Genomic DNA, 23,442 nt, shown 5'->3' with positions numbered 1-23,442 from the left:
ACGATCGTGGCTTTCCCGGTAAAGTGCGATGGGCCACGATCGTGGCTCTGTTTACATAAGGACCGACATCGTACGGCTATGCTCGGCAGCCTTCGTAAAACTGCCTCGTTCTGGTGTTGCTGCCTCCCTGCTTGAGTTTGCACAAACTTTGACCGAGTTTATAAGTCCAGATCTTCGTATTTTTTGTAAACAATGAGTGACACTGAAGTTGACAAAGCTCAGGAAATGAGTGACCTTGTCACTAGTGATGATTCATTTGCTGACAGGGATTCTGGTGAAAACGGCTTTGTTATTTTGACACTTGGGCATGCTGGCTTGCTTGTTGTTCATTCAGTTTTGTGTCTCCAGCCACAAAAACTGGGGGGTGTGTGATGGGGGTGGGGAGGGGTGGTAAAGTGGGTTAGGCATGGGTCTATTGCGATTTCTTGACCAAATCAAGCTAGAAAAATGGAAATTATTTTGAATTAAAGCATTCTTGCTGCTTTTGAAAGCAACATGAGCTAAAAGAAAACATTTATTTCTGTTTTTGCCTGTGATTGCATAAAGTATTGTAGATGTGCGCGTGCGTGGCGTCGGTGGGTGTGTCTCAAACAAATAATACAATGCTTATAATTTCATTGTTTCAGTTATATTCATATCATGATTCTGCAGCCAGAACATTTTTGCAACAGTTTAATTCCAATTTTGAGATTTTGACTCTGTAAAAGATGTGAAAATACCTATAAACATTGTGGTTGACGTTTTTGGAAAACGAGTGTGCAAAATTTGTTAATTATATCCTATGGAATATCTCCAACTGCATACAAGGTACAGCCTTTTTCTTACTTTTATCTGATTCTTCATTCACTCTACTTTCCAAAAATGTATAGGTTTACCTATTTATTCTTACTGATAAGCATACAAATGCCCCAAATCAGAGCACAGGTAGCGGAGGCAAACTATCCCTTTGTTTTAAGCATGATTTCTGTAAGTATGTTTTATTATATCCAGCACTTTGAGGGTTAAATTTTATGTGCTTTGAAACATAGCAAATCCTGCGATTTGGAAAAAATATGCCTTTTTTTGAAAATTTCAAGAAGCTGTATCTCAAAAAGTATTACAGATACAGCCTTGAAATTTTGCATGGTTTTATATCTCATCAACATCTATGTGCCTGTAAAGTTTGGTTCCCGTCTGATTGCTTTTTAAAAATTAGTGGTCCTGCCTACTATCAGGAAGTCAATGGTTCTAATACTGAAAAACTTTCACAATAGTCAGATAGTGGTCAGTTATTGTCAGCAGTGGTCAGTTAGAGGTCAAAAATCTGCCAAGGTGTCATAATAAACCTGACAAAACAATGCAATCTGACCACTTTTTCGAAGTGGCCAGCAGTGGTCAGTAATGGTCAGCAATGATCAAAGTCAGTAGTGGTCAGCTAAAGGTCAAATTCTGCCAAGAACTGAGAAGTCTGAATACTGCATAGTAGTAGGGAGAGCTTCAATATGGGCTGTTACACTGGAACCCCTCGCTTCCATAAATTTCAGTGGAAGGGAGAGGCAGAGGGAGAAAGGCCATAGGGGTCAATAAAGGCTAGCCCAGACTGACCCCACTTCCTTTTTCAACAGATTGATTAAATGTATAGAAAGGGGGTAAGATTCCATCAAGGGGGGGATCGATCTTGGCTAGCCACACATGATGCCAGCGGTCATTCAAGGCAAACCTAGACTGACTCCGGGGTAAATACCAGTAGACGGAGGCTTTTAAACCATCACCCAAATTTCAGATTGATAAAAATGAAAACAAAAACTGAAAACATACAAATTCATAAAATCTAAAGAGCCATGAAAAAAATATACAGCAGAAAAGAATCTATGTTTCTATCTGACGTAGTTCCAAGGATATGTGATGCAGCACACAAAAACCTGGCTGAAGTCGTATCCAGTTATTCTTTGCTGTACACAAAAACAAGTCGTTAGGGTCAAAATCATGAATGGGATTTTTTTTTAAATATCACATTTTCAAACTTTTATCTGTCCTGTTGGTAAGCATCTTTGCACAAAACACCCTGCAACTGTAGTATTTTCAATGTTTTGAGGTGCATCCCTGTCAAAACCATGTAGAAAAATACTGCACTCTTTTGCCCTATTTCAGTTGCATGCTGAAAGCAACAAAGACCGGGAAATTTTGGTCTGTGAGGTAATATTAGGTACCGGCACCCGCTAACAAAGGCTGCGGGAAAGCCGGCAGCAGGCCGAAATTTGTCACTTTTCACTTGATGATTTTTGCGTGAAATTGTGTATAAATCTTGTTTAAAACATAATGGAAATAAAGACAAGCCATTAATCTTTCAATCCATTATTTGTTTATTTACTTGTGTGCGAGTGCGTATTCGTTCCGAGAACTGCCTACCGTAATCAGCGAAACTGATCCCGTGTCGCACTTCCGCCATGGCGGACATTCGTGTTGTCCAAGGGTCGGTTGTTTTGATTTGTTTATAGGTTGTGGAATTTTCCATCCCCAATATTCAAATAAGGTCAAACCGCAAGGTCGAAGCCTAAACAAGTTCCACCATCAGTTATTTTTATTAGTTTGTTTGATGTTTGTATATTACTGTTTGAATAGAATTGTTTCTTTTAACATTCTTAACACTCATGCAAAATTTGAAGCAAATCCATCAAATAGATTTTGAGTTAGAGCTGTTTTAAGTTTGACAGCTTGTGACGTCACTTTTTCCATTGCACAAATTAAGGAAAACCCCATTTTTAAAGGCCAATTATTCATTTGTAAATCAAGTTAACTGTACAGAAAAAAATAAGCAAAATAGGAGGAGTTTGTATTATACTCCATGTTTGGTGTTTACATATACTTACCATGTCAAACTGATGCAAACTAGGCCTATGGTTTGCTCTGTTTGGCCAAATTTCGCGCGGCTAACAGTGAAAAGACGCCCCTCTTAGTCTGGCCCGCTCTTAGCCAATCAAACGCCTCTAACAGCTATAAGCGCTGAATCATTCCGTGGCCATGAATGAAAATGCCCCATGAGAACCACGGCGGAGACGCGGGGACGGACGGGCGGGCATTCGAGTTTGACATGGTAAGTATATGTAAACACCAAACATGGAGTATAATACAAACTCCTCCTTTTGGTGTCATATACTGTACCATGTCAAACTGATGCAGAATTTAAAGCAAATGGAGGAGGGCAACGCCTACTGGTTCGTATGGGGAGCCCTTGAAACTGAGACGGCAGTGTTAGCCGCGACAAAGGAAATCCCCTTGGAACCGTCAGCCCTGGTCATACGGAAATCCCGGAGGTAGAAGTTGATGAAGGGATTCTCCGACCGCCAGAAGGCTGCCTCCAAGACATGCTGCAGTGGTACCGAGTGCTGGAAAGCAGCCGAAGTAGCTATGGCCCGCACTTCGTGTGTTCTGGGATTAAGACAGCTGAGATCCTTGTGTGCATGAGAGTAGGCTCTACGAATGACTTGGGAAACCCAGCGGGAAATGGTGCCTGCAGCGATATCTTTCTTGTAATTCTCATTGAGGGAGATGAGAAGGCGCCTCTGAGAAGAACGCCTATGGCGAGACCTATTGCAATAGTATTTGAGGCACCGAACGGGGCAGAGATGCCTATCTTCATCATCTTGTGCCAGAATATCCGACAAAGGTCTGACCCTCAGAGAGGGGGAAGGGACCTCGGGGTCTTGGTTCTTAGCCAGAAACTCTGGAAGGAAACGAAGAGTGATGGAACCATCTCTGTGGAATGCTAGATCTTGTGGCAGACCACTAAGACCATGAATCTCACTTCTACGACGGCCCGTGGCCAGCAACAGAAGGAAAGTGGTCTTGAGAGTGAGCAGGTCAAAAGGAATAGTCCCCAATGGCTCAAAGGGCTGTTTTCGAATGAAATCCAGCACCAGGAACAAGTCCCAGAGGGGCACTCTTCTGGGATTCCTAGCTTCCTTCAGAGAGGCGCCCCTAGCCACTTCTCTGAGCAGGAAATCAGCTTCAAAAGCGGGACCACCTAGCTGTTTGATAGTGGTACAAATGGCAGACCTGTACCCTCTCACAGAACTAGCAGACAGGTTGAGAACCGAGGAGCAGTGAGCCAAAAAGTTGGCCAGCTGCATGCTCGTAGGGTTAGTAGGGGGAATGTTCTGAGCTGTACACCAACTCAGCCATTTCTTCCATCGAAAGTCATACAAAGTCTCTGTTCCCTCCCTCCTGGCTTTGGAGACTATGGAGAGGAGGTCGGAGGAGGCACCCCCCTTGGTCAGCGCGGCGGACACAGAGGCTGACCGAGGGGTGGAAGACTTCAATGGTGATGCTGACAGATCCGCCCGCACAGCAGCCACGCGTGCAGGTGGAGCATTTGAGGATTGGAGTGAGGAATGCCCGAACGAGGCTGCCTCAGCAGATGAGGTTTGGTTTCCAGTTCCAGTGGTGGAACATGTGTCAGGGACTGAAGGACCGGAAACCAGGGCTGGGCTGGCCATTTCGGCGCAATGAGGATCATCTGCGGGCGTTCCAACCTGGCTTTCCGTATCACCTTGGACAGGATTGGAAAGGGAGGAAACGCGTAGGCAATCAGACTGCTCCAGTCTAGAGAGAGAGCGTCCACTGCCCATGCTTCTGGGTCGGCGACTGGAGAGACGTACGTGGGAAGTCTCTTGCTGAACCTTGTCGCAAAGAGGTCCACCATCGGCCGGAACCACTGTTCCCACACTCCTTGCAGGGTGTCCTTGTCCAGGGTCCACTCTGTGTGTATGACACTCTTGGACGTGCTGAGAGCACCTGCCAAAATGTTGTCTTTCCCTGCTATGTGTCTCGCTGAAAGTGCAATGCCCCTGCTGTGGCACCAACGGAGGAGAGCCTCGGTCCGCAGAGAGAGGTCTGCCGAGTGCGCTCCGCCCCCTTTGTTCACGTAACAAGCGACTGTTGTGTTGTCCGTGAACAAGCGAATGGTCTTGCCTTTGGCCTCCGCTATGAAGTGCTGGAGAGCCCTGCGAACTGCCTCCAGTTCCAGAACATTGATGTGGCATAGGCGCTCCTCCGGGGACCAAGTCCCTGCTGCATGGAGTGAGTCCATGTGGGCTCCCCAGCCCATGGAGGAGGCGTCTGTGAATAGTGCCACCTGAAGAGTAGGTGGGGCTATGGGCACCCCCTGTGTCAGAAGAGGGGTGGTTAACCACTCTGATGTCACCTCGAGGAACCACTCGCCCAGACATATCCGGGTATCCCATGGCTGAGTGCTCTGGGACCACCATAGCCTGAGTGCCCTCTGAAGAGGGCGCTTGAGAACCCTGCCCAGAGGGATGAGAGGTGCCATGGACTCCATCATGCCCAGGAGGGAAGAAAGTGTCCGCGCCGTTGCTTGGGAGGAATGGCGCAAGTGGTTGAGGAGGCCTGCCAGACGGTCCCACCGATCTGGCGTCGGAGAGACTATCATGGACCGCGTGTCGAATCTCATCCCTAAGAAGTCGAAGGACTGGCTCGGGGACAGATCGCATTTCTCCTGGTTCGTGATGAAGCCCAGTTGGGAGCACAGGTCTAGAAGTCTGGCTGTATGACTCTGGCACAGAGCCTGTGACTGGGCCAGAATAAGCCAGTCGTCCAGGTACACACAGAGCCGAATGGACTCCGACCGGACGATTGACACCAATTCCCGCACCACCTTGGTAAACAGGAAAGGGGCAAGGGACAGACCAAATGGGAGGGCAGAGAACTGGAACACTCTGTCCCTCCACACGAACCTCAGGTACCGGCGGGATGCCGGGTGGATGAGGATATGGAAATAAGCATCTTTCAGATCGATGGACGTCGCCCAATCTCCCTGTTGCATGGTCTCCCGAATCTGTGCCTGTGTGTCCATCTTGAATTTCATCTTGGGGAGGAAACTGTTGAGGGGGGACAAGTCCAGGACTGGTCTCCACCCTCCGGAGACTTTTGGAATCACGAACAACCGGCCGTAAAAACCGGGGCCCGGGTCCGAGAGTTGAGATATCGCCCCTATGAGGAGTAGGTGCGATATCTCTTTCTCTAAGATGCTCTCCTGCTCCATCGAGCTGGGCACATAAGGAGGAGGAGTGGATCTTAGAGGGGGGCGGTCCCCCACCCAAGGGAGCATGTACCCCGACTCTAGCACCGACACAATCCAGTCGTTGAGTCCCAGAGCACGCCACTGATGCGCGTGCCGGGACAAGTTTCCTACTTGGAGGGGCTGAACGACTGGCGGTGCTGAATCGGGGCCCAGTCATTGGGGGTGCTGCCTTCTGGCCTTGGGCATGGCCGGACGGCTTGGACGGCCATGAGGTGGTTTGTTCCTCTGCCGCTGATTCTGAGCACGCCGCTTTGGCTTAGGAGGCGAGGTATATGGAGGAGCCCTGGTGGCGGGTCTCTTCAAAGGCATAGAACCCTGGCGCCCCTGGGAGGATTGGGCTAAATATGAGGCCACCTCCCGGTTTGTCTCTGCCCTGTGGCTGACAAAATGCGGCGCATACTGGCCGAAGAGGGAGTGCTGCTGTGCTGGGATGGACCGCAGAGCAGCCCTCTCCTCTACTGGAATGTTAGAGAGGCGGAGAACAGCATCCCGCCGCGCTAGCACCGTATTGAAGTGAAGGCTGGTAGCTGCGTCTGCAGCTGCCGTGAGACCAGACGCTACTCGATTGCCAAAAGTGTTTAACCTCGGGTCTGAGAAGAGGCCAGGCAGGCCAGAGGAAGGAGACTCTGTGTCCTGCTGAACTGGACGTCGTTCCCACAGCTCATTGGCTCTGTGGAGGAACGCGTCAAAGAAGGTATAAGCCGTGGACACCTCGAGGAGGCAGCGGCGGGCCAGTTTGTCCCACTCTGCAAATGTCTTAAAGGGAAGAGTAGCTGAGGTGGGGAAGGTGGTGCGCTGTGAGACCAACATCCTGTCCTGCGCGGAGGGCTCTGCTTCCCTGTAGGCAGGGTGGTCCTGTGTGTACCAGGACCACACTCCTCCCTTGGAGGGATCTTTAAGGAACTTGCCTGGGGCAAAAGCGCCCGGGGCAGAGAGTGACTCCCTGCCTGGAGGAGGGATGGAAGCAGCACCCCTGACGGTGCGGGCTGGCTTATTAAGCCACTCCTGAGCCATTTCTGGCACTCTGAGTCGCCTTGTGGTTCTGGAGTTAGAGTCACCTGACCGTAGGAGGGTTAAGGGTGACAAAGTTGCCTGAGGGACTGATTCAGCATGTGTGACCCTATTGGGGAGGGTCAGTTCGAGCTCGGCAAAGTCCGAGTTTGGTTCAGGCTGGTCCCTAGGGAGGCGTGGGCTCCATCTGTCGCACTGGGATGGGGGCGAAGAGTGCTCATCTGCTTGTTCGTCCTCATCCGAAGACAGGGGCTGTCCTTCTTGTTCACAGTCCATCCCCTGTTGGGTGCCATCCCAAGTGGATGTACCCACGGGGGCGTCCTGTGGGCTGTGGTCAGCCCAGCGGGATGAGCTGGGGCGATCCCGAGCAGGGACCCTGGTCTCCTCTGTTATGTCCTTGACACCTGAAGAGGGTGGGGAGTGTGTGGACCGTAGGTCCAACCATGCTTGGGATGGTGGGTGCCACACCTTCTCAGAGAGAGCGTCCCTGGACGCCAGAGGGACCCACGAGTGCTGTGAGGGGACGAACACCCACTCATCTCCTTTTAGGACCGAGGGCTGGGTAGGTGGGACCAGCAGGCTCCCACGGGCTGAGCGGGGTCCCTCAGCTGCCGTCGGTCCTGAAAAGGAAGCCGTAGTGACCGTGGCGGTCACCTGCGTGCTGACAGAGGACCTATTCGAGGCTGTAGTGTTAACACTGGTCGAGGAGCTCGACCTGCCCAACGAAGAGTCAATCCCTCTTGTCGGGGCTGTGTATGTCACTCTGTGGTCTGTGCTGGGTTGGGTCCGGTGGGGAGCGGACCAGGGGTTAGTCCCTGGTCCTCCCGGGAACCCAGCATGCACCATAGGTGCACCCCAGTACGGGTAGAATGGGGGATACCACCCGTGGGCACCAGCCATCCCGTGACCCCAGCCCCAAGGGTCACTGGTGCCTTGACCTCGTTGAAGGGAAAAGCCTGGCCAAGTCGGAGGGAGGTCAGGTCCGACTTGGGTGTCAGACAGGCCGAAAGGCCGGCGGTCTGACTGCCCGGAACCGCCTGACACGCGCGGGACTCCCCCAGCAGGGGAGACCGGCCGGATAGCGGGGAGACCTGCAGAGCAGGTTGCCACGCGCCCAGAATCCCCTCCCGTGGGGAGACTGGGGTGGCTTGGCCCGGGGTGGGCTAAGTGGAGGTCCCCCCCCGGAACCAACTGTTTTTCTCCCCCAGGAGGAGGTGGGGGAGGGGGGTCGACCGAGGAGGGAGGAGGGGAAACAGCACTGGGGCCCCTGAGGGCCGTCTCCGTGTGGGGACCCGGATAACGGCGGGGGGCGGCCTCCCCTTGTGAGTCCGCACCCAGCCGCGAGTTCCCACCACCAAGAGAGGACGTGCTACTCCCCCTTCCACCCGCCTCGCGCTGGGACACTTCGGGAGGTGACGCTCGAATCCCTTTCCCCCCGGTCCCCTTCATGACCGTTTTATCGGGACGAGCGTCCCCTCCGCGATCAGCGTCTGCAGACGCATCGCCGCGGTCCCTATCGGGAGAAATCATGAGCTCCGGGCCTGGGAGAGTCTCTTGGCGAGTATCTCTGCCAGCATCATGATCCCTGCCTTCGTAGGATGGCAAACGAGGCATGGTACCGCGCGTAAGCACCCAGCGAACAATACGATCCCCAACAGAGAAAGGAAAGACAGGATCGACTCAGAGGTAGAAAAATACGAAGAAATCGAGGGGGCCGAGTCGAAACGAGTACACAGAATGTAAGCACAATACACATGCAAGCCGCATACAACAAAATAAGGCCAAATGAAAACGCTTAATAGCCAAAAAAAGCGTTAGACGAGACAGAGCGAAAACCTGACAAGATGGCGTGGAGAGCCTTGGCCAAAGGAATGATTCAGCGCTTATAGCTGTTAGAGGCGTTTGATTGGCTAAGAGCGGGCCAGACTAAGAGGGGCGTCTTTTCACTGTTAGCCGCGCGAAATTTGGCCAAACAGAGCAAACCATAGGCCTAGTTTGCATCAGTTTGACATGGTACAGTATATGACACCAAACACTATGTTGTATGGGGTCCAAATCATAGATTTCAGCTGTTTCCAGTGCATAGTTTTTGTGTGGCTGTCCTCCAAAAATGCCTTATCTGGGTATTTTGGACATAAGAAACAGACATTTTTGTCAAATTTGAGGCTCTGTAAAACAGAAACTTTCGGTGTGGTGGATTTTTTTTTTTTTTTTTCCTTTTCTTTTTATGTTATGTACTCCTGAATGTAATAAGATGGGGCTAATATATGGAAACGAACAGTGAACAGGTATTGGTAGTCTCCCCTAGACCTTCTGAATCAAGATAGCACATGAATATAGTCGGTTTTCAATGATCCTATTGGCTATCCTCTGTAAGTTGCAATTTTAGCCGGGTCCCAACATTCTTCAAATTTAGCCAAGTTCTTGACTCAAAGCTAGAAAAAATTATATATTTATTGACTGAAAGTTCAGGCTTCCTGTGAAATATTTCAATTGATGGAGGTGGGAATAAATGACAGTGGTAAGAGATGAAAAGAGAATCATGAGCTTCAGTGAGTGTGTGAGTGTGTGTGATTTTATTTCAGTGTACAGAGATATATATATATATATATATATATATATATATATATATATAAACTTGTAACTTAACACATTTTTCAGTTTATTAACCCTTTCGCTGCCAGGAAAATAAGATTTAAGTGAAATCTATTTGCCAGGGTTTTTTCACAAAAACGGGTATAAATTTTCAAAAAATTCTGTGCTCTTTGTTATTGGAGAAAGACCCATAAAAGTACATATTTTCTGAAAGGGAAATGAATAAAGAATACAAAACACATGATGTTTTCCCATTTTATGCATTTTAAGTGACATGCTGTTGTTTTGAAATCAGTGTTTTGTTTTTTGTCACATTTTCAACTTGTTCATTACAAACATTAGTCTGGTAATTTGCACTAAAATATCATTTTCTGGACAAATGGATATCTGCACACACAAAATCATACTAGAATAACCACAATATAAAAAAACTGAAAAAGAAATAGATGCATTGTGACTTCTGCAAGTGATAATATGGATGTGAGGCCACGCCCCCTCAGTCTCCACACCCCTCCTCTTCACCCCTCTCACACCGTCACTTCATCAGACCGCGTTGGCTGAGTGCCAAGAAAATAGCTCATACGGTGCCCTGCTAAAAATTTGGTGACCTGTCATCTGCTAGAGTTGAACAGCCTGCATCACTCACTGATAGTTGTATCTTGGCCACTCTCTTGATTGCTCCCTTTATTTTCTATCAAATCGTCCTATAAATGTTCACCACTGTCTTCTCCTTCGAATTTATGCTCCAATTCTTTCTGAGCATCAGCTAAAGAAAGTAATCTTGGTTGATTTAGTTCGCCATGAGCGCATGTTTTGAGCACTGAGTCAGTCCGACATTTTGTTGAGCGAGCGAGGAGAGGAGCCAGGCAAAGACTGCGGCCAGTAACCCAACCAAAACGTTCAAATAAAGGACTGCCTTATGACGCAGATGGTGTTTCTAGCTATGAATAGAATCCAGAAAGATTCCCCAAGCTAAAGCTACCAGCATTTTTTTCAACGAACTGAATGCAAAGCAGGGAAATGTCAGAATATTTCGATGACGAGTTATCTCATCATTGTGGCAGCGAAGCATACATGCTTGCCATGACGAGTTATCTCGTCATGCAGGCAGCCTAGGGGTTAACATTTTATCATGTCTGCATATGTCGAACAGTGGACTTCTGTACCTTGGTACAGACAATAAGCCAGTAATGAGTCCTGATTATAACTTCTATATTGCTTAATTCATAATACTTGCAGGACTGGTAGGAGTTGGAGTGAGAGACATGTGTAGCTTTAAAACTGAAAATATTGAAAGATTTATGATCTTAAAATCTAAAATTAAAAACCCTTTCAGTGCCAGGGGGAAAACAGCAGAAAGTAGTGTTTCAGGTCATAAAACATTATCCAAAACAATAAGCCTAAAACTGAGAAAACAGTCTGGAGATATAACACTCTAGATGAACTGTGTGAATTTTCAGCCTTCCAGTGCTATTCCTCTTTTTCTGATGACGTCATCAGTGACGTCACTATGCATGTACATAATACCTTTATGGCAGTCAATGGGTTAAATGAAATATGACTGAGAAAAAATGCATGATAAAGTTATTGATTTTGATTATACAAATAATCATCATTACTCTTTTTCCAGTAAAACAACTGCAGATAAGAAAATACTTGCAAAATTCAACAATCCTGACTACAATGTCAACTTTGTAACTGAATGTTCTGGGGGAAAAAAACAACAAAAAACAACAACAACTACTGACAAAGCATTAAATATATGAGTAAATGATTTATTGAAAAGGTATCCGATTTTGAAAACGCTGACAGTAACTGCTTTTTCCATGTTAAAACGATTATAACCAAGAAATTTGGAGCAAATCTACACAGATCCATCTGCAGAAAATGAGCCTCAACTGAATGACTGGGGAAAATCATGACAGGAAAGTTTGTCATTTTTCTATCTTGAACCCAACAATTGATCAAAATGAAAAGAAAATAAACTCCAACCACATTCATCGTTAAGTCCAATCATTTAATATGATGTTTAACTTGGTCGAACAACCACCACTGTTCACACTTTTTGAACATTTATCCATGCATTATTTATTGATCATTCTTCTTATTTTTATCATTATTACTATAATATTTATCTTATATTCATTCACTTTCTTCTTTTTATCCATTCTTTATTTAACATATTTTATTTCATGTTATTGTATTTTCCCTCAAAGCATGATGAAGCGTTAAGTTTGATTGCACTGGTGGTCAGGCATCTATTTAGCAGAAAAGGTGTTGCATTATGGATTTGTCTGAATGCATGGACACCTTCAGTAACTGAACTGAACTGAAGCCGTAAAAAAAAAAAAAAAGAGACAAAATTTTACTATTTGATTTATTTGCTGAAATATGCAACCACCACTGACCAACTGGGTACATACAGAAAGAGTACAGTCTCAGCTATGCTACTGTGCTAAAAATGTTGCTCACTCTGCTGACATTTGTGCTGTGTGAGGAAAATAGGTCAAAATTGGCCACACTGAGCCATGCACAGAGGGCAGGTTGCCAGTACCTAGCTTAGTTCTGAATTACCAGTTACACTTACTTGATTTCTAACCCTTACTTGATTTCTAACCTTACCATGCCATCACATATCATTCAACATTTACTGTAATTTCATGTGTGTGTGTGCAATGGCAAAGATACCCACAGGTGGTTCAAAGTCAACAGAATGTCAGCCTTCCTAGTGTCCTTACCTTCTTTACTTTTCTCACCATCATCCTCATCGTCTTCCCCATCTTCATCATCATCAGATATGTTGGCCCAGTCATCCATGTCTGTCAGCATCTGAAAAGCACAACAGGGGGTTTTTTCAGCTGGTATGAACGTTCATACCTCTTTAAGTGACATCTGGTGCTACTTCTCCATCAAACCTGCCTTTTGGACTCCGTCTGAACTAAAAATGCTCCGCTCCTCAGCCTCTTGATGGACTTCAGCGATCCTGCCAGACACTGAAAGCCCTTCTGGATAGCGAAGGGGCTGAGAGCCGACAACGGCTTGTCGTCATCAGCGCCCTCCATCACCAGCCACGATGGCCAAAATCCAGAGCTCTCAACGACCTCCGAATCGGAGTCTAAGTCGTCCGTTCCCTGTCTTCGTCTTTTGCCAGAGTTAGGGGGGTGTAGTTTTTTGGAAGTCATGTTGAAAAAAATGTGAATTCATCCCTCCCTTACCCACCCACCATGGGGTCCAACTTAGGGGCCAGGGTCAAGGGAACACCAGCTTGACCCCTTCCAGGTTTCGGGAGGGATATACGACCAACAGTCCAGCTCCAACGTGTTTCCCCCCCGATCATGCCCAGCTCCCGGGGACAGAGAACCGAGCACTACGGGGGTTACCTTCGTCAGCCACTAAACTGCCAGTCTTGACCCAGCCCCACGAAGGGGTAGCCGATTGACACACATGGGCCAATGTGTGCCGCCTGTCTTAGGAGAGGTCCGAGCCAAAGGGATGTGTTGAGAGCAGCGTGCTCTCTCAATCCCCAGGATCTCATTCCCCTCCATCACAGGTTGCGCCGCACGGCAAACACGGCGGGCCTAAAGAAGGCCGCAGAGAAAAAAGAATGTGGAAAAGAAGGCTTGATGGGGAGCTGAGGACAGAAAAGAGGCAGTAAAAAGAGAACAGCGAAAGGGACAGTGGGTCACGTTTAGTTTGGGCCTCACTCACGACCTGTTTGGCATGGGAAGCCCTATCAGGGGCATCAGTACAAAACCACCACTTATTCAGCCCTGACAGCTACGATGGCTATGTAGGCTGTCAATTAAGACCTGGGATCAGAGCACCAAACCCCAAGAAGCACTGATGCCCCCGCCGACATAGCTCGCTCGATCACTGGCCACTGAGCCTCCCGACCACGACAAGGTAGTGACCCTCCCGGGAGTGGGTCAGGAGAACACCAGCCTGACCCCCTCCAGGTTTCAGGAGGTGTTCATAGCTGTAATGTATCATGACTAGACATAGATGTAAAAAAGGAAATTTTCTATCTAAAATTACGTTTAAATAACATACTTACCGTGACCCAACTAGTGCAGACTCCGGCAGGGGTCTGACATTCCTGTCCTGTGCAAACTACTATCCGCCTATGCGGAGCAGACGAAACTACGGCCGATAACCTCCCGGAAGTAGGTAACCTCCCCTTTGTCCCGCTGGTTATCGTCCTCTTTTGACGGCAATATGCCATCACCAGCGCAGCAAGCAGGGAGAACAGGAAGCGGGGAGGACGGGAGGGTCTTAAATTTGGGTCACGGTAAGTATGTTATTTAAACGTAATTTTAGATAGAAAATTTCCTTTTAATTACACATACTTAACCGTGACCCAACTAGTGCAGAATAGCGCGACAAGGTGGAGGGCTCGCCTGTTCTACTGTCTGTGTGCTGTGATGGTCTGTTGTGCAGCTACCACAGAAGCGATGGCTCTTGCGCCATCAACCCGCAGGCGTGCGACATCTCTCTGGTAGAAGTCGATGAGCCATTATCCCTAAGGCGATAGGTGTCCCTCAAGTAGAATTTGACGAAAGTAGAGTGTACTGTGTCACCTAAGGACATTAGTGCGGGTAAAGAAGACAGAGGTCCACAGCTGTATTGTGGGGGAGGTCTGTGGACCACAGCTGAGTGGATGAGCGCGGATGAGCGTCAATGCAAGGAGGTGCGCATGTGGTTTGATCTGATGATTCCACAACGGATGTGGGCCGATAGTGGAAGTGGTTTTTGTGTTTGAAGGAAACTGTGGCACGAGACAGAGGTAGGTCACCATGTTGGGCCTGCCTCAGGCATGACAGCCAGATCTGTGGAGCTCCTCCATGCGAGCTGACAGGCGATGGGCACTCCCCCCCCCCCCTCCCACCCTGCGTTGTCAAAAAATGACAGCACTGGTATGTTCCCTATGCATAGAATGGCAGACATTTGGCAACAAAAGACTTGATGTCCCTGGTGTCTCTGGGACAGGGTTGTGTAATTGCCCAGGTAGGTACCATCACGAAGGGGCATACGGAAGGCTTGGTGGCTTCTCTGCCTGAGTGTGGCATGTTGGAGTAACCTGCAGAAAGTTGTCGGCAGTCAATGGCTGGGTTGGATCAGGCTGTGGAAGTGCACTTCATGTGCCTCCAGGTCATTAAGTCTCATTCTGTGGTGGAATTCCCAAATGGAAGAGGGTTTCCATGGGGAAAATTTTTGCTGAAGGTTCTTTAGTGAGAAAGGGGACCGGATCCATGACAGGCCTCTGGCTGTGTGTGGTGCGCACTGAGTCTGGGATGGAGCGGGGCGGGGCAGGGAGGTAAGAGGCTCAAGATGTGTTGTACTGGCTATTGACATCAAGGCACTGATCTGACATACGTTTTTAGTATGGCCAACTGCAAGGTGAGAGCTGTATTATCAGTGGTTTCTTAATTGCAAAGGGAAATCATTTGCAGCTTAGTCTTTCATGAATGACTATGTCTCTCAGACTAGAAGTCAAATTGCACTGGGACTTAGTGCTGTAGCCTTAGGCCTAAGTAGCCTTTGGGAACCGTCCCAATGATGAGTCCTAAGGCCCTCTTGATTGAGGGACCGGGGATGCAACTTGGGCAAAACACTCTCTACTATAAATTGTATAATCGAATTCCAGCCCGAATAGACTGGACAGCAGATGCTTCCTCTGCTGTTCTGATGGAGACTGTCGTACACGACTGATTATCATATACTGTTCCTAGGAGGACACCAATCAGCATGGGTAAATCAGGAAACAGCTGCTGTGTGCTTCAGGGACGAAGGTGTTCACCATGCAGATTATGTTGCAATGTAAGGAAGCCGGAAAGAGTTGACGGGGTCTTGTGGTGCAACCGTGTGTCAGAAAGACATGGTGCTTGCTTCCGAAGTGACAACAAAGTCATCCTCTGACAGGCCCTTGACCGAAGGCTGGGGCTCCATGATGGGATAGCCTGCCTAGGCTAGAAACCTCAGGAAGTGTCTCATTGGAAAGACAGTGCTTGAGGAGGAATGGCCATCTGTAACCACAGCAGTGGTTGTGTGTAGTGGCCGAAAGGATCGGACAGGGAAGACTAAGTGCAGAAAGTGCTTTCAAACGCCAATTGTTTGAGACGTTGATGCTGGATTTGTGTTCAAGCAAGGTGATGGGGTGAACTGATGTGCTTGAATGCGGCATCTGCCGTGCTGGTATGAGTGGGCAGAAAGGTACACCCCTGTGGCTAATGGACGGTTCGTTGTGCTTTGTGGGACGCATCCGTCCTCGTCAATATGCCTTTCTCCCAAATGTAGAGGAAAACAATTATGACCCAGGCCTTCTGCTACTAGAGAGGAGTAGAAGAGATGGGCTGAGGGTGACTGTCTCCTGCCCAGTGGGCAGTTTTTGGGTCACTAAAACTTGTAAGGCAAGATAGACACCTCTTCATGGGAAGGCTGGCTAGGATGTAGGGCCTGTGTGGAGCTTTTGTCACAATCACAGTGGTGCAAACCAAGGGTTGTTGTAGGCAAGGGGAGAAAGGGATGCCTTACAAACTTGGAAGGAATGAAAGGCATGTGTGTCCAGAGTGGCACCTCTAAGTTGGACTGCCTCATCCTTCCTTGTGCATCTCCAGCCTTATGGGTGATTGTTGCAGGCAAATGAGTTGGGTTGCCTTGTCCGTCCTTGCACCAAGAGAGGCATTCTTAGCCCTGTGGGTGTGAAGGGGGTGTGTGTGGATCCCTAAGGACCAGCCACTACTGAAATGTGAAGGAGCATACATTCAGGCGTGAATGAGGCTATTATTATTTTATTTTATTTTTGTGAGTGCAGTCGTCCTCCAAAAGCAAGGTAGGGATGAATTTATGAAAATGAATACATATATGTGCCAAGGGAATAAAAACTTCCATCAGCTCAAGTGATGATGTCAGAAGTATGCCAATGACAAGAGATCGAGACACAAGAAATAAGCGGCTGTATAAGCATACGTGTAGCGTGCACAGATATACCCAAGTAAGTGGGTAAGTGTGCATAATCATCAATGGAAAGGAATCTGTCCATGCACCTACATATGAGATGTACATACGCATATGAATAAAGTGCCAGTACGTAGAGGCAGAGAGTTCTGGGCATTGTGAACAGAAGGCCGCAAATGCAAGTGTGCCTATATTGCTATGTAGGGAATCTCAATGAATAGATGTCAATGAATAGAGATAGAAATATAATTGTACATGTTAATATGAAAGTCGTCTGAACCTATCCCATAAGCACATACACATGTGTATACCGATGGATAAGTACGCATCTATAAGTGAAAGCAGAAATGTGTATGAATGTAGCAATATATCTCATACATATGTATATATGTGTGTGTGTGTGTGTATATATATATATATATATATATGTATATATATATATATATATGTGTATATATATATATATAGAGATTTTTTTTTTTTGTTGTTGTTGTTGTTTTTTTGGGGGGGGGGTTGTTTTTAAATATGTATATATATATTTCGTGATTGTTGCTTGTGATAATAAATCAAATGGATAGAAGGGGAAATATTGTGATGCATTTCCTGTGGCCAATAGCCTGAGAAACAGCAAAAAAAGTGCAGTTGCTATGCAAAGATGTGTAAAGTCCCTGACTGGGCATGAGGACCCAATGAGAAACCGAAAGAAAACATCGTTGGTGGACAGCACGTGGAGCAGGAGTGATGTGCTGTGTCGGCGAAACTAACCACAGCTTCGAGCGCCTAGGTTACAAATGTGGAGTTGCCTCCCTTGGCGCCGAAAAGGAAGGTGTCTTTAGAGCACATATCCCCCTTGTGCGACGTGTCCTCGCTGAACAGGGAGGAGTGTCATGTTGTGTGTGAGAGTCCGTGGTTCGATGCCACCGTAACCGACACAGGTGAAAACGAGTGCAAGGGGAATAATTATAATGTCCCTTAGTGCCGTGGGCATCCCAACCCGAATCGGAGAAATCGTCGGAGAAAGCGTTGGATGCCAATGTCCGCATATGCGGACTTGGATTTTAAAAAGTCATGCTGTCGGAGTGACGCGTCGGATGGGAAAATCACCTACCACCTCCCCCTAACATTCACAGGAATAAAGCAGACTGGTTTCAAACATATTTAGAGTGTTCTGTGATTATTTTACAATAGTTTTCCACACGAAGCCAAACAATATAGAATCTTGAAGGTAATTGTGAGGCCATCATGGGGCCAACCAGATGTTTATGAATTAACAAGATTTTGTCTAACTCCTATCCTCAAACAGCAAATGTTTCAAGAATGTGATTTTAGGGGGGTGATAATTCTATTGTGTGCTCTTGTTTGCTGCCGATGATTGATGATTGAATAGTGGACAGGTTGGGGTATCAGGATTTCACATTTACATTCGTTTTATGTATCTGTAAAAGTGAGCCTGGTTATGGTAAAAGAAGATAGAAGAAATGGCGTCAAGAGACAGCAACTATGAAACAATCTCCCATCAAAAGTTGAGGAAGTCCCAGACAGCATTATAAGTGTTGAAGAATTGACTGGAGAGCCTTTGGTCTGTATTTTTAACACAAATGGCTGCAATTTCAGTTGGAGAAGCATCAGACAAAATATACTTACATGGTGACTGCTGGAACCTGCTGACTGCCTATATCGCATGGACATGTCTGGAAATTTATTAGGACCTAAGCCCACAGCATGGAGATAGCTATAAAAAGCTTCAGAATTAACCACACACAAAAAAACAATCTCCCTTTGATGATGAAGTTGTTAAACTGCAGCCAAAAACATTTAGGCAGTCATCCAAGACATCGGAGAAAGCATTTTGCAAGCCAAAGTGTTTTTTTCTTTGAACAGAGAAGCACAAAAGAAAAAATAGTTTTTAAGATTGCACATATGTCATCAGGACTTGCAACATTTGAATATAAAGACTGAAAAATGTTGCTTCAGCTGCAGAACAGGAAAAGCAAAATACATTGTCTATATAATGCAAATAAGCAATATTAGTCAGGAATATGAATTTATCCACCAAGCACCTACCACCTTCCCCCCTAACACTCACAGGAATAAAGCAGATTGATTTTAATGTATTTAGAGTGTTCTTTAAAGATTAAACAATTGTTTTCCAAACGAAGCAACACAATTTGGCATCTTGAAGGTAAATGAGAGGTTATCATGGGTCCAACCTGTAAAAAGGCTTCAACCATGTAGATGTCATGTCAAGTCTTATAAATGTAAAAATATCTTGTCTATCTCTCCTATCCTCAAACAGGAAATATTTCAAGAATATGATTTTATGGGATCTGTAGTTTTATAGTGTGGTCTTGATTGTGACCGATGATTAACTAGTGGACAGTTTTGGGTTTCATGATTTTGCGTTTACATATGCGTATCTGCCAAAGTGAACTTGGTGATGGTAAAAGATGATAGAAGAAATGTCATCAGGAGAGAGCAAGCATGTAACAATATCACACCAAAAGTATACGAAGTCCCAGACTGCATTATAAATGTTGAAGAATCGACTGGAGAGCCTTTTGTCTGTTTTTCTTATCACCGACGGCTGCAGGTTCAGTTAAAAAAGCTTCAACTGATACATAGTAAGACAGACTGATGGCAGATTCCTTATATCACATGGACATATCTGTAAATTTTTGAGGGCCTCAGCCCAGGGCATGGCTATAAACGCTTTGCCATTTAAGGACCTCCACAAAAGATAATGAAGTTGTTCAACAGCAGCCAAGAAACTTTAGGCATTCCTCTGAGACACCGGAAAAATAATTTTTCAAACCTGATTGCAAAGGATTTGCAACAGAAAAGTAAGAAAGGAAACTTATTACAAATATCTGTAGTTGGAGAAGCTTTAAGAGAAACTGAAAGATATAGCCAGACGGAAACTGCTGGAATCTGCTTACTTCTCGTCTAGTATGGAAAATGTCTTTACGAGTTCCCGAGAATCAAAGCCAAGGGCATGGGTACCTCAGATTTTGTTTTCAAGGCTTCACAAAGAACCTTTGTCACTGAAGGACTTCCACAGAATGTGAAGAACCTGCTCAGTAACCAATAACTTCTAGGTTCCTCTGAGACACTGGAGAAAGCAATTTTCAAACCAGACTGCATCGTTTTCGATAGAGAAGGAAAAGAGAAAATGAGATTAACTTAGCATCATGATTGCCTGTAAGGTGATGATTTCTATGCCAGTCACCTGCACACATGTTCAAAAGCAAACCTAAGTGAATCTTCTAGATCCTTCTGGTCTACTTTAGATTCTTTGTCAGTACTTCTCTAAGAGACTGGATCTCTCAGGTATTACCTGCAGCAGCTGTGGTGATAATTATCATGCTAAAAGGTCAAAGGACCTTATTTTCCCATTTTATATATTTTCAGTGACAGTCTGTTGTTTTGAGAATCATTGTTATGTTTTTTGTCACATTTTCAACTTGTTCATTATAAAACATTAGTCAGGTAATTTGCACTAAAATTTCATCCTCTTCCTGTTCTGCAGCTTGAAGCATGGAGAATGATGTGCTCAGTATGTCAGGGGAATAGATCCATGACCACCAAGTTGCAAGATGGATAAGACTTCGGTCCCTTGTTGTTGTGTGATCGCCAGAAGACAAACCGGACAGGGTTGCAAGAAAAATAACTACTGGCTGTCCAAAGAAAGCAACTAATGGCAAGTCACAACTGTACAAGTCTTCATCCTGATCACTTAAGTCGTGACTCAAAATGTCATCTCCTAAACAATATATGATAGGATTGTATTGGGAGTGTGACTGATGGTTAAGAACAAAAACATACCAGTCTTTAAAAATATCCCTTGCCTGATCAGGCAAGTTCAGAAAAGAATTAACTTGCCCAACTTGACAGTCTTCTTGCCCAGGACAGTCAAGCAATCATTAATGTTGAGCCCTGAGACCATAAAAGCATCTGTGCATGTAAGTGTGTATCATCATGCACACTTATCCAAATTACTACCACTGTAAAGTTTGGTCCATAAGCCGCAACTTTTTACCCCAGCTTCAACCTCTGCGGCTTATACAATGATGCAGCTTATCTACGGATTTTAACGATCCCAGGAGTGTCACGTTCTCGTCTATTCTTAGCTGCCCTTCAACTCACCAAAATCATGATTTCTGTCCATGAATTTTTGGATGAGCTTCAGGATTGTGTGCTAACTGTTCACATTTTATAAATCAAATCCGCACACATTAAAGCCTTCAGATCAGCATTCAGTTCTACTGTGCTCAGGCGTACACCCTCATCATGCCAAAAACGCGACGTTATGCCTATGATGCAGCCTTCAAATTGAAGGCGATTGACCTAGGAGACGACAGTGCAAGGGACGAACCAGCAGCGACCTACACCTTCATGTTCATGAAGTGAAAGCGAGGCTGAAGTCAGTAACAAGATGGCGGAGGAAGCTGTGCTGGTTCTCTTCAACTCAGACACTGAAGACGAAGATTTTAGTGGATTCAGTGAGCAGGATGACGTTGAATAAATGTGACTAACCCTAAATTATGGATCTTATTTTCGTTGTGTTTATTTATTATTTTTTTGTGGCACTAGCAGTATTTTCGCTTGCTTTTCTTTGTGTTGTTCCCACTTGTGTTTATTTCATAACCTACAGTATCGACAGCTTTCCTGTAGTATCAGTATGTGTTCCGGTACCAGAAATAAGTGCGGTTTACAAACCGGTGTGCTTATGTATGTATAAAGTTCAATTTTTTCCAAAATTTAGTGGGTGCGGCTTATATACCAGTGCGCTCAATAGACCGAACTTTACAGTAATTCTATTTTGTACTGATTATATTAATAAACATAACAATAATAATAATGGATACTAGAATAGCACACTATCCAGAAATCTGCTCTAGGTGCTTTACAAAAACACTTCTGTTTACATAACACATTATATCAATGTTATGTACACGCACCAAAATGTGAATAACTACACACACACACACACACACACACACACACACTGCATACATACATTTCAACATACATTTGTACATAGCAGCTACCCTCCACCCATACACACACTGACACATAGGCACACACAAACACACACATACACAAACAGACGCTCGCACATGCACACACACACACAAACCGACATTCATACACATGTATGTATTTATATAACTCATAAGCATAGAACAAGACACTTTAAAACTAGTTACATTTAAATCATCAACATTTCTTTATTTTCACACTTACAAAGTCTTTATTTTTTTTCTTTGACTTTGAAGCTTTGCTTTTGGCTGTTTTCTCTTCCTCATCCAGTTCGGTATCTCTGTCTTCATTCTTTACTCGCTTTTTCAACATGATGTTGAAGTAGTTCAAGGTTTTGTCTCGTCTGAAACATGAAAAACATAGAAAAATTAAATGTATCTTTTTAAAATTTTTAAAGTGCTTAATCAATTACTATTAACTTTAAAAAGTAACAGAATTATATATATCTAAAGAGTTCCCAATAATCCATTTGGCATACATACAAGCATCACCAATGACCTGCTTATTCAAATTCATCAACATGATACGGAGTGCGCACACAAGAAAAGCACAGTACCACTGACAAAATGCATATCATATATGATATTATTACACTATCAATGATCCATGGGAGATTCAAGAATGCACACCTCAAATCAAATCAAATTTTGGTGCTTTGAGCCTCGCCAACCACTAAGGCCATCTCAAGGCTATCGCCATGTTAGTACTTCAGGTCATGGGTAAAAAAATACAATAACAAGAGAGGCAAGGACTTCAAGACTCACTTGTGATAGAAAAACTGATACACTTTAAAAAAAAAAGAAATAATAATCGTTAAAATGTGTTCTGTATTTGTTATTATAAAGCTTCGGGTTAAAAAAAAAAAAAAAAAAGAAAGAAAAGTCCTGACCCCGCGTGTTCGGGTGAGAAGAAACTGTCTTACCCATTACACTATCGTGGCTCCTTAACTGACATTCTAAAATTCAATATCTGAACATACCTTCTTAAAGGGCGATAAATCGGTTGCAGTATTCACAGTGAGAACACTGTTTAAATCATATTATTCTGGTGTATCTTGGGCATTCAAAAAACCTTTAAGGGCAATAAAAATTCTTTTTAAGTCCACGGTAAAGGAGACGTGGCTATTGCCGCAATCACACTGCAACATTTAGCTGTTTTCTCTAGATCTTGATAGATGTACATGTTTAGTTACACCCGCCAGGAATGAAGTACGGCACGGTCGATTCAATTTCTCTTTTATGTTCATTCTAGTTTTATAGTTTTAAAGCTGATATGAAAATTTAGTGTTTTGTTAAACTAATAACATGTAGAGCCAAGTACAAGTACTTCTAAATGTCGTATGAAGTGAAAAAGACTTCGTTTTGAGAAAAGTCAAGACTGGAAATTTTTACGTTTCACCAATTCAAGGGTATTAACTCGCATGGTTTACAATTTTTAACTCTGAATTCTGACTGATTCTGTGGATATTTTTATGGCAGTTTGGGACATAATCCAGTAAGTGATGAGGCATTCACAAATCTTTCTCTGAATAAATATTCAACGGTCTCCTTCTCCAACTTTCCATCACATGTTATCGTGTATTGTCGATTGAATATAGGATTGAACGGGCAGGTCAACAACTTGAAACAAAATGGCGTCGTTCGCGTTAGTGAAGAATATCAGCACGCGCTTTGAATATCTATAAATATGTGTACGCAATTGACTTTTGCCCATGACCTTCAAGGCTCAGCCAATAGATCTATAAGTCCACTCGTCCTACTGAT

At 45.2% G+C, this 23,442-nt stretch overlaps 1 protein-coding gene across 3 annotated transcripts in view; it reads right to left on the bottom strand.

Moving 5' to 3' along the window:
• Nucleotides 1-23,442, bottom strand: part of LOC143279978 (general transcription factor IIF subunit 1-like) — an 85,943-nt gene that overhangs the window by 45,550 nt on the left and 16,951 nt on the right. For all 3 annotated transcript variants that reach the window (XM_076584377.1, XM_076584376.1, XM_076584375.1), the window contains exons 6-7: nt 21,884-22,022; nt 12,424-12,514 (exon numbers count right to left, since the gene is read on the bottom strand). In XM_076584377.1, coding sequence (XP_076440492.1) covers nt 12,424-12,514; nt 21,884-22,022 — 230 coding nt within the window. The remainder of the gene's footprint in view (nt 1-12,423; nt 12,515-21,883; nt 22,023-23,442) is intronic.

The sequence above is a fragment of the Babylonia areolata genome, chromosome 3, assembly GCF_041734735.1.
Source record: "Babylonia areolata isolate BAREFJ2019XMU chromosome 3, ASM4173473v1, whole genome shotgun sequence".
Classification (NCBI taxonomy): Eukaryota; Metazoa; Mollusca; class Gastropoda; order Neogastropoda; family Buccinidae; genus Babylonia; species Babylonia areolata.
The sequence above is the reverse complement of the archived record's forward strand: the minus strand, read 5'-3'. Positions and strand labels throughout refer to the sequence as shown.